General features: G+C 40.2%; 1 protein-coding gene across 1 annotated transcript; it reads right to left on the bottom strand.

Annotated features, from left to right (window-relative positions):
* Nucleotides 1-804: 804 nt before the first annotated feature.
* On the bottom strand, nucleotides 805-2,359 carry LOC104246916 (COP1-interactive protein 1-like). The gene is made up of 2 exons (XM_009802825.2): nucleotides 1,911-2,359; nucleotides 805-1,836 (listed from the first exon to the last, which is right to left on the bottom strand). The coding sequence occupies exons 1-2, from the start codon at nucleotides 2,268-2,270 to the stop codon at nucleotides 859-861; spliced, it is 1,338 nt and encodes a 445-aa protein (XP_009801127.2). The 5' UTR covers nucleotides 2,271-2,359; the 3' UTR covers nucleotides 805-858.
* Nucleotides 2,360-16,892: the final 14,533 nt, after the last annotated feature.

Genomic DNA, 16,892 nt, shown 5'->3' with positions numbered 1-16,892 from the left:
ACACACGAGTTAGGCAGTCTTCATCTATAATCGCACCTCCGAGTCCCGTATATTTTCTTGTTTTAGGAAAATGACCAAATTGAAAGAAATAAACAAGTGCTCAAGGCTTCATACTTAATCGCTCCAACACCTGGGGGACTACATATTATACACAGATATGTGTAGAAAAACAGATACGAATATCGAACAAAAGTCGGCCACAAAGAGACGAGTGTTGAGAAAAAGTTATGAAGTTTTCAGCATTCATCATCGTGTTCAACAAACACAAGACATTCATCATAGTGTTTTTCCCATGAGAACAACAGAGTCATCTTTCAAACTCATAAACGAAGTCACCTCTCAAACCCTTCCTAATATATAAAAATAGGGTCATGACTATGTACTGAAACAGGTTATGAAGAAAAACCTTGTTTATTTTATATTATGTAAAAATCTCTTGCAAGAAAAACAGTTACGAGAAAGTTATAGATGTATTTCAATACATGTAATAGTCAAAAAGAACTTGTTAAAGTTCATGAATAAAAACTTGTCAAAGTTGTTTCATACAAAACATGTGAATAAAAGGGCCCTCTTTTATAAGCCTCATGTTGATAATCCATGAGAAGAATCATAAAGCATTTTCAAAGGATAAAAATGCTAAGTTATTCTATAAGTCCTAGATAAATAGGCAAGAATAGAATATACAGAAGTACCGATAAAACTTCTTAATATAAAAGACTAAGTACAAACTTAGTCAGCAAAATATTTGTTTTTTACAAATGCCCCATTACAATAACTGGGGACTTCATCAAAAGATACCTTAAAGTTACCAAGGGATAACACCACAAGTTAAAAAAAATAGTAATGTTTGAAATACATTCAACTAGTCACTGAAGGGGTTGGAACATCAGAAGTTGCAATCTCATTTTCAGGAGCAGTCACAGGCACAACAACAACTTCTGAAGGAGTAGCAATAGGAGCGGTTTCAACTGGGCTTGGAATGTTAAAATCACCGAGGGAAGCAAGAGTCACGGGAACTTCAGCTTCCATGGACTGTGTCATAGAAGTTTCACCCTCAGGAGCTGGAATTGCAACTCCAATTGCCGCTGTAGCTACTTCTTCATTTAAAAGCTCTTCTGCCCCAGGAGTTCCAAGTCCAGGAGAAGGAGTATCAATTGGTTGTTGGCTTTTTTCAATAGTGTCTAAGACTTTGGCTAATTCCGATTGCAAATCAAAGTTTTCTTGAGTAGCTTCCATCAAAGCATCACGACGAGATTTTAGAAAAGCCCAACTTACCTCTGTGTTGAAGTTCTCCTCAAGAAGCCCATATTCCCTCTCCGACATAGTAAGATCGTTCTTCAATATCTGGTGTTCAGCTAAGTGGGTGTCAAAGGAAGCTTCAAGGGAGGCATGAGAACTCTTCAAAGCACGTATTTTGTCAGTGGAGATCCTTAAGTCAGCCTGAGCTTGAGTCAAGCTTTGCACCAATTCCCCTGCATATTCTTCTTTCTTCTCCACAAGTGCCTTAAGCTCTCTAATTTCTTCACTGGCCTTTGATAGTTGTTTTGAAAATGAGTCCTTCAAAAGTTCCTTATCTTTTTCAAGTTGGCTTGAAGAAGCCTTGGCAATTGCTAGCTCAGAAGTCAAACCACGCTTTTGCTGCTCCAGGAAATTTCTACTTTCTTGCAACTCCTCTATGGTCCCCTGAGCATTCTCAAACTGCTCCTTCCAGTTTGCTGCCTCAAGCTGGGTATCCTTGGCTATTCTCCTAGCCTCAGATATAGCCTTCGCAGACTCTCGATCCTTCTTCTCTAGAGTGGAGATTCTTCTCATTAACTCAGTACCAATAAGATTAGCCTACAAGGGAAAGACATCAAATGTGAGAATATAGAGAGATATATAAAAAAACTTGTAAGTTAAAAGAGAAGTACCTTCAAGGTAGAATGAACTATGTCATTCATCAGAGTCAAGCAACTGTGGCTCTCCATCTTCTTCTTCTTCTCAATATCTATGATTAAAGGCTCGAGCCAAACATCAGCTCCACCAGTCTTTCTCAAAAGGCTATGATTGGCAGGAACTTCAAGAGTAACACTTCTCATAGCCATGCCTCTGCAGCTAGAACCCGCCTCTGTATGCTGAACAGAGGGAGGGGGAACAATGGAAGGAGGAGTAGTAGAAGAGGTAAAAACAATGGGAGCTGTGGGAGTCAAAGCAGGGATGGTAGGAGTAGATATGGGAACCAAAACGGGTAAAGAAACAGGAGTCGATAAAATAGGCAAAGAAATACTCATGGTTGTTAAAGGAATAGAAGGAATAGAAGAAATGGGAATAGAAGAAGAAAGGGGAGTTTCATCAAGAACTGGTCCAAACTCTCCACTCTCAAAACCACTAACAAAGAGACATCAAATTGATTCATTAGAGCCTCTTGGAGTGGTTTCCTCATCAGAAAAGATTTGAACAGGCTCGGAGATAGAGGCTCAAGCAGGAGTATCTTCAACTTTGTCTCCATCAATGACGCGTCTCCTGGTTCTTGGCCTAGCTATCAAAGAGGTATTCTCTTCTTTCTCATTCTCAGAACTTTCTTCTACAACTTTTCTTTTTGGTAGCGTGGCCCGAGTCTTTTCCAAATCAAGTGAAGCGGTAGAAGATGCTCGAATGGCAACGACTACCTCAGTTGTCATACCCCTGATACCAAATCCTGATAAAAAGAGGGATAAGGAATTGATATAAGAAAGAATTCAATATACGGCAAAGCATAAGGAAATACATACCATGGGTCTTCACTTTCCAACAATTCAAAAGAGAAATTGATTTCCAAGTTCTCGTCTCCATAGGTGCAATCTTCAAAATTGAATCTACCCAACCACGGAAGTTAGGAACATGTTCCACATCTCCCATGGTTGCTACAAAAAGCCAAAAAGAGACGAGATTAGAAAAGAAACCAAAATTCTTAAAAACTAAGATACGGTAGGAAAAAGAAAAACTTACGTGCAAAATTCCACTTCTCAGGGAAGGGAATGTTTGTTTCACCCAACAAATCCACCGTACGTACAACAACGTAACGACAATACCACCCTCGATCCTTGTCATCTTCGGGGTTTACTAAAACCTTCTTGCTTCTTGCAGTTAAGGTAAAAACTCCATGGCGGAATAATTTGGGGTGGTATAGGTGAATAAGATGGGAAAAGGTAAAATTAACATTGGCTTTGGTAGATAAATACCTTAAGCAGGCCACAACTCTCCAAACAAGAGGCCCTACTTGAGCTAAGCAAATTTTGAAAAAGTGAAAAAATTCAAGAATAACTGGGTCAATGGCAGGATTAAATCCCAAAGTAAAGGGATAAGTATAAACGAAAGAGAATCCGATTCTGAAAGACGAAATTCTCTGGTTTGGGGTAGGAATCATCATACGAAGATTATCTCTCCAATTACAATCTTTCCTAACAGTGGGAATCACAAGTTCAGTTATTAAAGAAGGATAGGTGTCAGCGTTTTCTAAATTTTTAACTTGTTCTTGGAGAGATCTTCTATCATTCCCAAAAGATAAATCATTGGGTACGATTTCTTCAACTAATGGCTCCTGAGTAGATTCAGAAAGTTCTTTACCTTTAGAAGAGGGGTCTTTTGGATAGAACTCCTAATACCAGAAGAAGAAGAAGAAGAAGAAGAAGAAGAAGAAGCAGAACCAGATGAACCACCATGAGTGGATCCTAGGCTCAAGCTCCGAAGCCTACCTCCTCTGCCTCTCCTATGTCTTACGAGGGCATTGGGGAAGTAATCTAGAATTGAAACTTTTCTAGGGTTAGGGTTTGGAGATGACATTGTCGAAGAAGGATGAATTAAAGGGGAGAAAAAGCAAAAGTAAATAATAAATTGCTTATTGAAGATCTACGAAGAAGAAAACAAAAGAAAGAGGGTTAAATAGGTTTATAATGACAATCGTCAAAATTAGAAGTGTAATGATGGAAAGCCTATAATAAAGGCAACTAACACTTCGTGAATAGTGGGAATGAAGAAGCCTTGAAAAAAGGGCGCAGAATTGCAGAACCAATCAAAAGGTGACACGTATGTAAAGCATTAATTAGAAGGGACAATTTGAAGCGTCAGTACTGTCATAGTATTAATTACAACAAAAATTCCCTTTTTATGAAGATCCACTTCCCAGATATTTAATTGATAAATAAATGGAAAGTGGGGGGACTATCTGTATTGGGAAAAAACTGAATTTACATTGAAGGTGACGTGGCATGACACGAGGACTGGTCAAATGGTCAAAGCATGATGATCAGTTAAGAGGCACGAGTGACAACAGATACGGGGAAAGGAAAGCTGAATAGGCACGAGAGGCAATTCGAATAATACAAGTTTCGTACCTATTTAGGCCATTTAAAGCTAAGAGATCAGAAGGCATTGAAGACATGGATATGATGACAAAAAGGAGTCCAAATTCAATATTAAATACCCAATACGTTAGAGAATTGGTATTAAATAGGAATGATTGTGTAACGTCTTATTTAATGTCATTTATTGCTCATAATTGTCTCATTAAGGCTAAGGTATTACTCCTTTATTTAGGATCAACTATAAAAGGAGGAGGTCAGGTCATTTGTAAAGACAGAGGATACCATCAACATTACATTATAATACAAACTTATCTACTGCTTATTTGTGATTCTCAAAAAATCTATTATTTCTTTTTCGTCTCCTGATTATCAGTAACCCGAATTTCTATTTATCTTTAGCTTTGACCAAAGAATCATCTTTTTGGTTAAACAGGATAGAGAATGGAAATGATATACTTTAATGCTTGATGTCAATCTCGTTTACTGATTCTTGGGTCACTCTATCTGATGCTTTCATTGCCTACAAAACATATTATCTACAATAATTCCTTGATCTTGAGCTTTCAAAGACAAAAATAAAGAAACCTACCTGTTTGTACGAAGTTGCTCGTAGAATAACAGCTAAATAAATCACTGCTTGTGTTGAAAGGGCTAGAATTATTCCCAACCAAAGTCCCTTTACATGAGTTGAAAAGTAAGAATATCATCAGTTTTGCCATAATTCAAGTAACAAAGAATAAAATGGAATGGAAATGTAACACGTGAATGAATAATACCTTTCCTCCTAGATGATAGACAAAACAACAATAACAACAACATACCCAGAAAAATCTCACTAGTGGGGTTTGGGGAGGGTAGGATGTACGCAGACCTTATCCCTACCCCGGAAGGGTAGAACGGTTGTTTTTGGGAGACCCCCGGCTCAACAGAAGAGACCTAGATGATAGACGAAAGATAACACAATACCAACAGGTATTCCCCACAGGTAATAGGCTCCCAAATTGACAAATGCACCTTTCTTTTGCCACCCGCACCCTCTATCAATACCTGAATTGTGGTTTGGAGAAAGGCAGAGAATTACTAGATTGCAATTAAGTATTAGTAACTTTAGGCCGTGCAAGATATGATAGAAACATGATGTTGAATGTGATGGTAATGTGTGACTGAGCTAACCTGATGGAAAGAACTGAGATTTCTAGTTTTGGATTAGGAAAAAGACCAGACAAGAGAACCATCATTTCAAATGACCATATCTCCAAGCTGAGTTTCAAATAATGGAAAGAGTCAAATTGGCTTTATTAGATGTCATTGTGAATTATCAATCTATTCATCACTTAGAAATTGAGGAATACCAAATCATAAGAGCTGAAGGAACTGCTATTTTAAGATATCGTGGGATATCAGTAAATGCTTCAATTAAGAATTCGGTCCAAGAGTAACGAAAATGACTAATATCTTGTTCTAAGTTTTAGATAATATATGTACAGAAGCCCATAAACACGGAAAGAACGATCAATTTAATAAGTAACTAGTCTAAGCATGGATAACATGATCAAAGTAAGCAATAAACTACAAGGAACAAGTCCCACCCGCATGCTTTAACCCAACAACAACACATAAGTACTCGTGAACTCACATATATGTTGAACCCAACATCTAAACACGTAGCAAATAGGCAAATAAATCCTAATCCCTCAAGTCAAGGTTAACCACGACACTTACCTCGCTCCAATGATCAACTCCAAGCTCAACCACAACTTTGCCTTTCAAACAAGCCTCCGAACTAACAAAATCTCAAATTACCAAACAAACGATTCAAAATAAGCCTTAGGAACTACCCATGATTGCAAAAGATTCAATTTAGGTCATTATTAAAAAAAAGTCAACAATAGTCAACTCCCGGGCCCGCTTGGTCCAAACCCGAAATTCGGACCAAAACTCGATTACTTAATCACCCCTGAGTCCGGTTATGTAATTTGTTTTGAAATCCAACCTCAATTTGAGGTCTAAATCTCAATTTTACAAAAATCCCTAATTCTACCCAAACCTCCAATTTCCACCATGAAAACACTAGATTTTAAGTTAAAATCTTATGAAATGTAATGAAAGATTGAAAGAAAATAGGTTAGAATCACTTATCAATGATTTGGGGAAGAAGGGTTCTCGGAAAAATCGCCTCTATGGTTTTCTTATTTTGAAAATTTGAAGAATGAGAGAAAATCCCATTTTTCAGCTACTTGACGAGTTGCAGATGTCGCAATTGCGACCTGGGGTTCGCAATTGTGAACCCCGCAAATGCGAGCTTTTCTGTACAAGTGCAAAGTCTCACCGTTTCTGCTATCATTGCATTTGCGATGACTTGTTCGTAATTGCGAACAATGGTCTCCTCGCAATTGCGACCGATTGATCGCAAATGCGAACTTAGTGCTGGCCCACCCCTCTTTGCAATTGCGAAGTATTGGTTGCAAATGCGAACCATGTGGTGCCCAAATACTCTTTGCAATTGCGAGGATTAGCTTGCAAATGCGAACCTAACAGAGGTTGCAAATGCGAAGCCTGACTTTACAATTGCGAGGTCTGAGGCCTGCATCAGAACTGAAGCACACCAACACTTTCCTAAGTCTAAAACTCACTCTGTAGCCTATCCGAAACTCATTCGAGCTCTTGGGACTCCAAACCAAACATGCACACAAGTCTACAACCATCATACAAACTTTCTCGCGCGATCAAATCGCCAAAATAATGCCTAGAACTACGAATTGAACACCAAATCAAAGGAAATTTTCAAGAAAACTCATGAACTCCTATTTTAACAACCGGACGTCCGAATCACGTCAAACCAACTTCGTTTCTCACCAAATTTGACAGACAAGTCATAAACATAGTAATGGACCTATACCGAATTTCGAAAACAAAATATGGATCTGATATCAATAAAGTCAAACATTGGTCATACTTTCAAAGTAATTAAGCCTTTAGACTTTTTGATCTTTCAAATTTCTAGAAAAAAGCGATAACTCGAGCTAGGGACCTCCGAATTCGATTCCGGACATACGTCCAGGTCCCAAATTACGATACGGACCCACTGGGACCGTTGAAATATGGATTCGAGTATGTTTTCTTAAAACATTGACCGAAGCCAACTCAAATGAATCTTAAGGTATAAATTTCATATTTTATCAGTTTTTAACATAAAAGCTTTCTGAAAAAATATACGGACTGCGCACACAAATCGAAAAAGCCTAAAATAAGATATTTGAGGCTTCGAAACACATAATTAGGTTTTAAAACTCTAGATGACCTATCAGGCCATCACACCTTATTCGACCTTTTTTTGCCATGCTTTCTCTTGCGTTGAGGATCTTTCAAAAATTGTCTCTCTACCTCCCAAGGTAGTGATAAGAATTTGCGTAAACTCTACCTCTCCAGACCCCACTTTGTGGGTTTTCACTGAATATGTTATTGTTGTATATCAACTTATCAAATTCCTGAGCCGGTTTTATTATTCTACCTTTATTTTTTACTTTTTCATTGAAAATTTATCGTTGATATTCTTACTTAAGGCATCTCTCTGAAATTTGACTTTAGGCTCCCAATTTTGTTGAGATGGCCCTGTAGTAACTTGATGACGGTATATATAAATTGAAAATCCAAAACAAGCATATGGTATGTAAGATTATTTCATGTCAAAATAATATGCTCAACACTTAGTAGTAACATGCCTGTTTTCGATCAGCGGTGCTCTCCATTTTGTGGCACGTTCTAGCCTATGCAAACTCTCAAAAATACATTTTTTGTGCAGATCTATCGCTTTTTAACCTAACCTAAACAATTGAAAATGAAGAAAACTAATTTATTTGGTGTAAACGCCCACTTCGGTGTGAGTCAGTATTTACCATATATACACCACGAGGGCAGCAAAATAATCTTAATCTTATGACAAGTCTGTTCAATTGATGTTCTCTACTAGCTACCAGGATATAAAAGGGTAGCTTGGTGCACTAAGCTTTTGTTAAGCGCGGTGTCCGAGAAAGGGCTGAACCACAAAGGTCTATTATACGCAACCTTACCCTGCATTTCTACAAGAGACTGTTTTTACGGCTGAAACCCGTGACCTCCTGGTCACATGCCAGAAACTCTTTATTCATCTTCGGTGCCATTGTCGGGCACATCTGAAAATAAATCTTCTAACAACCCCTTAGAAGATAAGAGTACAATGATATGAAGACCGGGAAATGAGAAGAGCAAGTTTTATTTTTCTCAGAATACATTATTTTTAATGCTAATTAGAATTATTTCTACATTTATGACCTGACTAATCCAGATTTGTGCATCGTAAAGTCCATTTGACATAGTGTCTTTTTAATTGAATATAAGATTCTTACTGTATTAAATGAATAGAAATAGTAACCTGAAATATAGTACCAAAAACTATACTACAAGACAATAATTATTGAGTTTTTCTATTCTTTTCCCTTGTCCTAATTATCGTGGAACCAACATACTGCACACTAGGAGAAAATCTGTTCAACTTCCTTATTTATACTGCCTTGTATATTTTAAAAGTCTAAGTAGAACATGTGCAGTGTAGGGATTTTTTAAAATTGAGAGAATTTTTTTTTATTTTTTTTGGGGGGGGGGGGGGGTGAGGATAAGGAGAGGAACAAACACTTTTATTTGAAAAAGAATGAAGTATTTCATGGAAATCATTTTGAGACAAATCTTAAATGAAAGAGTGAGATGGCGTAACCCGGTGGTATCACTGAAAGTTTTTCATTGAATATGTGTAAGTTCAATTCTCATTTCTCATTATTTCTTCCCTTTATCCTTTCCTATATAAATCTCCTACGTCATGGAAAGAAAATATTCAAGAAAAGAAAACGAGAAAACAAGCAGAATTGGGAGGGCTCTAGTTTCGAGGAAGTACACAAACACACATTCTTAAGGCTACTATTTAGGGATTAATCAGTATTTATTTTGTCCTGAAAATTTAAACTAAAAATCTCAAATACAATAATTCGGGATATTTTTGTCCCCAAACTGAAAAATTGAAGTTCATGACACATTGCCTAATTCCTGAATAGCAGTCCTTTAAAATTGGTAAAAATTGCACGGGGCGCCTTATTTGGTCGCCCCCATTTAACCTATACTCTTTTTTTTTAAAAGTTTCAACTTGTACCCACATTTTAAATAACTTCAGCCCCCTTTCTCCTCCTCCTTCTGCCAGTGATCTCCATATCTCTCCGATTATTAGACAATGATCCAGATTTTTTCAGTTCAACAAGTTCTTCTGAATCTAATTCTGGTACTCTCTCTACAACTTCCTCTGAAGTTAACTGTTTTTACTCTGAAAAATCCTCAAGAAATACTACTAATATTACTTGTTTTGCTGCGGCAAAGAGTAAAAAATAAGTGAGAACAACAACTGTTTCACCACGTTTGGAACATAGGAGTGAGTTTTATTTATTTGATAATTATCACAATAAAAAAACAGAGGAAAATGAGAAGAGTTTGATTAAGTCAAAATCAAGAGCTTTGAAAATCTACAACAAACAATTTGAAGAAAGTGAAACAACTCATTTCACCTGGTGGTCGTCTTACTAATTTTCTCAGTTCCATTTTCAATAATGGAAATGGGAAAAAATCAAAGTGAGATTTACAATCAAATTCCAATGTGAGCTAAAGTTCGCTAGTTACAAACAAAAACTTCAGCTCTAGAGCTGAAGTTCGACAGTTACAAAATAAAAACTTCAGCTCTAGAGCTGAAGTTCGCCAGTTACAAATAAAAACATCAGCTCTAGAGCTGAAGTTCGCCAGTTACAAAACAAAAACTATCACTTATTTTAAAAGTAAATTCTACATTTCGAGGCCTCAAAAATCTCTTTCGGCATCACCTCGATTTGCGTGCGTAGTCCGACCACGTAGCCGGAAAGCAATTATGTGAAAATCTGTGAAAGATGATGAATTCTGACTTTAAAATGGATTTAAGTTGACTTCGGTCAACATTTTGGATAAACAGACCCAGACTCGTAATTTGACGGTCCCGGAAGGTCCGTAGGAAAATATGGGACTTGGGCGTATGCCTGAAATCGAATTCCGAAATTATTTCTGAGTTTTGGAAATAAAATGTGTTAACAACTTGATGATATCGGGCCCGTATTTTGGTTCCAACACCCGGTACATGTCTTATACGTGATTTAAGATAAGTCTGTGAAATTTGGTAGGAAACGGACTTGAAACGACGTGAATCAGATCGTTTTTGAGAAAAAATGGAAAATTTGAAATCTTAAGAAATTTTATGATTTTGATGCTAAATTCATAGTTGTTGATGTTATTTTAGTGATTTGAATGCACGAGCGAGTCCGTATGATGTTTTAGGTTGGTGTGCATATTTGGTTTGAGTCCCGAGGGTTCGGGTGAGTTTTGGATAGGCCACGGGGTGGATTTTGGACTTAGAGAATTGCAGGTTTTCAGCTATTTCACTGCAGGCCTGCAGGCTTCGCATTTGCGAAGCCTGGCTCGCAAATGCGAGGGCCATGTCGCAAATGCGAAATGTAGCCCAGGCCAGCCTACCTCGCAATTGCGAGAATCGCAAATGCAATCCCCCCAGTTTTAGCCAGTCGTCGCAAATGCGACAAGTTGTTCGCAATTTCCAACTCGCAAATGCGAGAACGTCTTCGCAAACGTAAACTTAACACAAGTCTGGGTTCGCAATTGTGAACCCCGAGTCACAAATGCGACATCTGCAACCTACAATTTTATAACTTAGCCGAAAATCTTTCATTTTTTACACTCTTTCAAAACCAAAACACTTTTGGGCAATTTTTTAAAGACAACTCTTCTTCCAAATCAATTGTAAGTCAATTTTAACTCGTTTTCTTCAATCATTAACATCTTTTCACATGATTTCAACTCAAAATTAATGATTTTCATTGGGGAAATTGCGTGTTTTGTGTAGAACCTAGATTTTTTCAAAATTGGGGATTTGGACCTCAATTTGAGGTCCGATTTCAAAAGTTCGTGGGGGAATGGATAATCGGGTTTTGGTTCGAACCTCAGCTTTTGACCATGTGGGCCCGGGGGCAATTTTTGACTTTTTGGGTAAAACTTTAGAAAATTCATTTTCATGTATTAGAATTGATTCTTTTAGCATTTATTGATGTAATTAAGTAACTTGTGATTAGATACGAGCAAATTGGTGGTGGAATCAAGAGGTAAAGCGATAGTAGAGGCTTGAATTGTGTTCGTGGCATCGAGGTAAGTGTTTGGTCTAACCTTAGCTTGAGGGATTAAGAGTTGCGTCCTATGTGCTACATGTTATTTGTTGAGTACGACGTATATGCATGGTGACAAGTATCTATATGTTGGTGTCAAGCATGACCGTGAGCCTTAAATTGAAATTGTTGTGTTCTTGATAAATCCTACGAATGCCTAAGTTGTTGAGTCTCTGTGTTGAGCAAGGATTATTATTATTCTCATGGGAATTACTTATGATTGAGTATTGGTGCTAATTGAGGTAGTTAGATATTGGAACAAGTTTGGTTATAGCTAATTTCCCTTGCTGGGACGTAGTTACTTATACTGTCGATTCCCCTGCCGAGATAGTGTTGTTCTTTATTGATCCCTTGCCAGGACTCTTGTTGTGATTAGTGTTAAACTATATATTTGGACCGGGTTGCATGCCGCAACAATATTATATTTTGACCGGGTTGCACGCCGCAACAATACTATATTTGGATCGGGTTACACACCGCAACAATAATATAATTGGATTAGGTTGCACGTCGCAACAGTGATAAATGATATGAATCGGGTTGCACCCCGCAACAGAGTTATTATGTTTTGGGATCGGGTTGCGCACCGCAACAATTGATAATATGAAGTGTTTATAGATTGGTTACGAGTTCCTTATTGTTTTGCTGTAAATTCTAAATTGTTCTTATGCCTTTCTCTTAATTTACTGTTGGTACTGATATCCCCCACAGCATGTACCCCCTCCCATCTTTACTTGTTTATTCCTATTTTATTTTTCGCTGCATATTATATAATTGTATAGGTTTATCTGGTAGTCTAGTTCTAGCCTCGTTACTACTTCGCCGGGGTTAGGCCAGGCACTTACCAGCATATGGGGTCGGTTGTGCTGATACTACACTCTGCACTATGTGCAGATCCCAGAGCGGCAGCTTTTGGACCGTAGCATTGGGTGGCTGCCTTCAGTCCAGTTAGAGATCCCGAGGTAGTCCTGCAAGCGTCCGCAGACCCGACGTTCTCTTCTATCTTTATATGTATTCTGTTTTCATTTACTTTCGAGAAAAATTTTACTTTCTTTTCATACATTTGTATGTAGTATTCATAGACATTCCGTGATATTGTGACATCGGATTCCGGGTAGAGATTTATGTTGGCATTGTCATATTGTTTATGGTTAATTTATCAGATTAAGTCTTCCGCTTGTATCTAATTATCGTTAATATTTCACTGTTAAATCACATGTTAATTAAATTGTTAAACAGGGTAAATAAAAGAGTTAGTGATTCCATATTATGCGGCTTGCCTAGCTTTCACGAGTAAGCGCCATCACGATTCCCGAGGGTGGGAAATCTAGGTCATGACAAGTTGGTATCAGAGCTCTAGGTTACATAGGTCTCGCAATTCATGGACAAGCTTAGTAGAGCCTGGGGGTTCGTTACGGAGACGTCTATATTTATCCCCCAGAGGGTATAGAGTTAGGAAAAACTTCACATTTATTCTTTCCTGTCGTGCAGTTTGGTTTCTCAATGCTAATTGAATTTCTACTCTGTTCTTTCGCAGATGGCGAGAACACGCACTTCTTTATCCACCGATCAGAAGCCCGAGCCCCTAGTAGCATCTCCCATGAGGGGCGGAGGGCGAGGTCGAGGCCATGCTAGAGGCCGAGGCAAGGGCAGAGCTCAGCCCAGAGTAGCAGCACAAGCGGCAGATCCTTATGTTGACTTTGATGATGAGGTTCTGGCCTAGACAGTTCCGGTGGGCCCAACTCAGGTCCTAGAGGGGTTTATTGATACCCCAGTACTCCAGGATGATCTGGTCCGTCTAGTGGGCCTTATGGAGAGTGTCACCCGGACAGGCTTGCTTCCTGTAGCACCAGTCGTCTCTCAGGCTGGAGGAGGAGCCCAGACTCCAGCTACTCGCACTCCAGAGCAGATGTCTCCCCAGTTTCAGACTCCAGCAGCTCATCCAGTTAGAGCAGTTTAGTCGGGTGTGGTAGCTCAGACCGGTGATGGAGCAGCTATGTCTGCCGACGCTTTGTGGTGATTGGATAGGTTCACCAAACTCTTCCCTACTACTTTAGTGGTGCATCTTCTGAGGATCCCCAGGATTTTCTAGGCAGCTGTCATGAGGTACTCAGGAACATGTGGATAGTGGAGACCAATGGGGTCGATTTTGCTACTTTTTGCTTATCTGGATCCGCCAAGACTTGGTGGAGAGATTATTGCTTGGCTAGACCAGCCGGATCACCAGCCTTGACTTGGGAGCAGTTTACTCAGCTATCTCTGGAGAAGTTTCTCCCTATTACTCAGAGAGAGATCTATCAGAGGCAGTTTGAGCTCCTCCAGCAGGGTTCTATGACTGTTACTCAGTATGAGACCAGATTCATCGACTTGGCCCGTCATGCTCTTATCATTCTTCCCACTAAGAGAGATAGGGTGAGGAGGTTCATTGAGGGACTTATCCAGACTATTCGACTTCAGATGGCCAAGGAGACTGGGAGTGAGATTTCTTTCCAGGAGACGACCAATATGGCTAGAAGAGTTGAGATGGTTCTATCGCACGGAGGTGGTCAGGGGTCTGACAAGAGGCCTTGTCATTCAGGCCGATTCAGTGGTACCTCGTCTGGAGGCAGAGATTCATATGGTAGAGGCCTATTCAGTCAGCCCTTCAGTTTCCTCACGGCACTTCAGGTTGTCGTGGTTCTCATATGCAGTATTTTGATCAGTAGGCCTACAGTGCACCACCAGCTCCTATTAGTGTACCGCCGCTCTAGAGTTTTTGGGGTGGTCATTCAGGTCGCCACGGTCAGTTTCAGTTTCCTCAGCCGCATCACTCAGGTGGATGCTTTGAGTGTGGTGAGTATGGTCATATCCGGAGGGCTTGTCCGAGATTGGTGGGTACTTAGTCGCAGCATCAAGGTTCTCGTGCTATGGTTCAGGCACCAGGTGTTCCACCGCCCGCTCCGCCAGCTAGTAGGGGTAGAGGTGATAGAGGTGGAGGTAGAGGTGTTAGAGGTAGAGCTCAGACCGCTAGGGGTAGAGGCCAGCCAGCTGCAGCCCATCCCAGAGATATAGTCCAGGGTGGTGGGGCCCAGCCTCGATGTTATGCTCTTCTAGCTAGGCCTGAGGCTGAGGCTTCCGATGCGGTTATCACAGGTACTGTTCTGGTTTGTGGCTGAGATGCTTCAATTTTATTTGATCCAGGGTCCACATACTCCTATGTGTCATCCTATTTTGCACCATATCTGGTCATGCCTAGTGATTCCTTGAGTGTCTCTGTATATGTGTCTATACCAGTGGGTGATTGTATTGTGGTAGATTGAGTCCATCGTTCTTGTGTAGTTGTTCAGGATTTGGCCAATCAGTTTGTAAGGTTGGATGTTTCTGAGCCCAATCGTGTGTTAGCTTGCACAGTCGCTCATTCCTCTTTATTGGAGCGTATCCGTGATCGGCAGTATGATGATCCCATTTGTGTGTCCTTAAAGACACGGTGCAGCACAGAGGTGCCAAGCAGGTTACCTTAGGTGATGACGGAGTTTTGAGACTGCAGGGTCGAGTTTGCGTGCCTAATGTGGATGGACTCCAAGAGTTGATTTTAGAGGAGGCCCATAGTTTCCGGTACTCTATTCATCCGGGCACCGCTAAGAAGTATCAGGATTTGCGGCAGCATTATTGGTCGGAGAATGAAGAAGGATATCGTTGCATATGTGGCTCAATGCTTGAACTGTCAGCAGGTTAGGTACGAGCATCAGAGGCCCGGTGGTTCGTTCCAGAAGATTGGGATTCTTGAGTGGAAGTGGGAGTGTATCACTATGGACTTCATTGTTGGGCTCTCATGGACTCAGAGGAAGTTTGACGCATGTGAGTTATTGTTGATAGGATGACCAAGTCAGCACATTTCATTCCTGTGGCAGTCTCCTATTCTTCCGAGAGGTTAGCTAAGATCTATATCCAGGAGATTGTTCGTCTTCATGGTGTGCCCGAGTCTATCATTTCGGATCGAGGTACGCAGTTTACCTCCCATTTCTGGAGAGTAGTTCAGCAAGAGTTGGGCACACGGGTTGAGTTAAGCACAACATTTTATCCTCAGACGGACGGGCAGTCCGAGCGGACTATTCAGATTTTGGAGGATATGCTCCGAGCTTGTGTCATTGACTTTGGAGGCTCGTGGGATTAGTTTTTGCCTTTAACAGAGTTTGCCTACAACAACAGCTACCAGTCGAGTATCCAGATGGCTCCGTATGAGGCTTTATATGATAGGCAGAGTCGGTCGCTGGTTGGATGGTTTGAATCGGGGGAGGCTCGGTTGTTGGGTACGGATCTGGTTCAAGATGCCTTGGACAAGGTCAGGATTATTCAGGATACGTTTCGTATAGCTCAGTCCAGGCAAAAAATTTATGTCGACCGTAAGGTTTGTGATTTGGCATTCATGGTTGGTGAGCGGGTATTGCTTCGAGTGTTGCCTATGAAGGGTGTAATGAGATTTGGGAAGAAGGGCAAGCTTAGCCCTAGGTTCATTGGCCCGTTTGAGATTCTTGATCGAGTGGGAGAGGTGGCTTACAGACTTGCATTGCCGCCGAGCTTATCAGCCGTGCATCTAGTGTTTCATATGCTTTGTAAATATCACGACGATCCATCCCACGTGTTAGATTTCAGCACTGTCCAGTTGGACAAGGACTTGTCTTATGAGGAGGAGCCAGTAGTTATTCTAGACCAACAGGTTCGTCAGTTGAGATCGAAGAGTTTTCCTTCAGTTTGTGTTCAGTGGAGAAGTCAGCCTGTTGAGGCATCAACCTGGGAGTCCCAATCCGATATGTAAAGCCATTATCCCCATCTTTTCCCCGACTCAGGTACTTCCTTCTTCTATCCGTTCGTGGATGAACGGTTGTTTTAGAGATGGAGGATGTGATGACCCAAAAGGTCATCACTTATTTTAAAAGTAAATTTTGCATTTTGAGGCCTCAAAAACCTCTTTCGGTATCACCTCGATTTGCGTGCACAGTCCGGCGCGTAGCCGGAAAGATATTATGTGAAAACTGTGAAAAATGATGAATTCTGACTTTAAAATAGATTTAAGTTGACTTATGTCAACATTTTGGATAAACAGACCCAGATCCATGATTTGACAGTCCCAAAGGGTCCGTAGGAAAATATGGGACTTGGGCGTATGCCCGGAATCGAATTCCGAGGTCCCAAGCCCGAGAAATGAATTTTTAAAGAAAATTATTTTCTGAAATTATTTCTGAGTTTTGGAAATGAAATGTGTTGAAAACTTGATGATATCAGGCCCGTATTTTGGTTCCGACGCCCAATACAGGTC

Source organism: Nicotiana sylvestris, chromosome 11 (genome assembly GCF_000393655.2).
Source record: "Nicotiana sylvestris chromosome 11, ASM39365v2, whole genome shotgun sequence".
Lineage (NCBI taxonomy): Eukaryota > Viridiplantae > Streptophyta > Magnoliopsida > Solanales > Solanaceae > Nicotiana > Nicotiana sylvestris.
This window is presented reverse-complemented; position numbering and strand designations above follow the sequence as displayed.

Bases quoted from the DNA above. Each gene is read 5' to 3' on its own strand.
- LOC104246916 (XM_009802825.2), bottom strand. From the start codon at position 2,270: ATGAGTATTTCTTTGCCTATTTTATCGACTCCTGTTTCTTTACCCGTT. The intron at 1,837-1,910 runs GTACTTCTCTTT...TTTCCCTTGTAG, and splicing joins TAGTTCATTCTACCTTGAAG to GCTAATCTTATTGGTACTGA.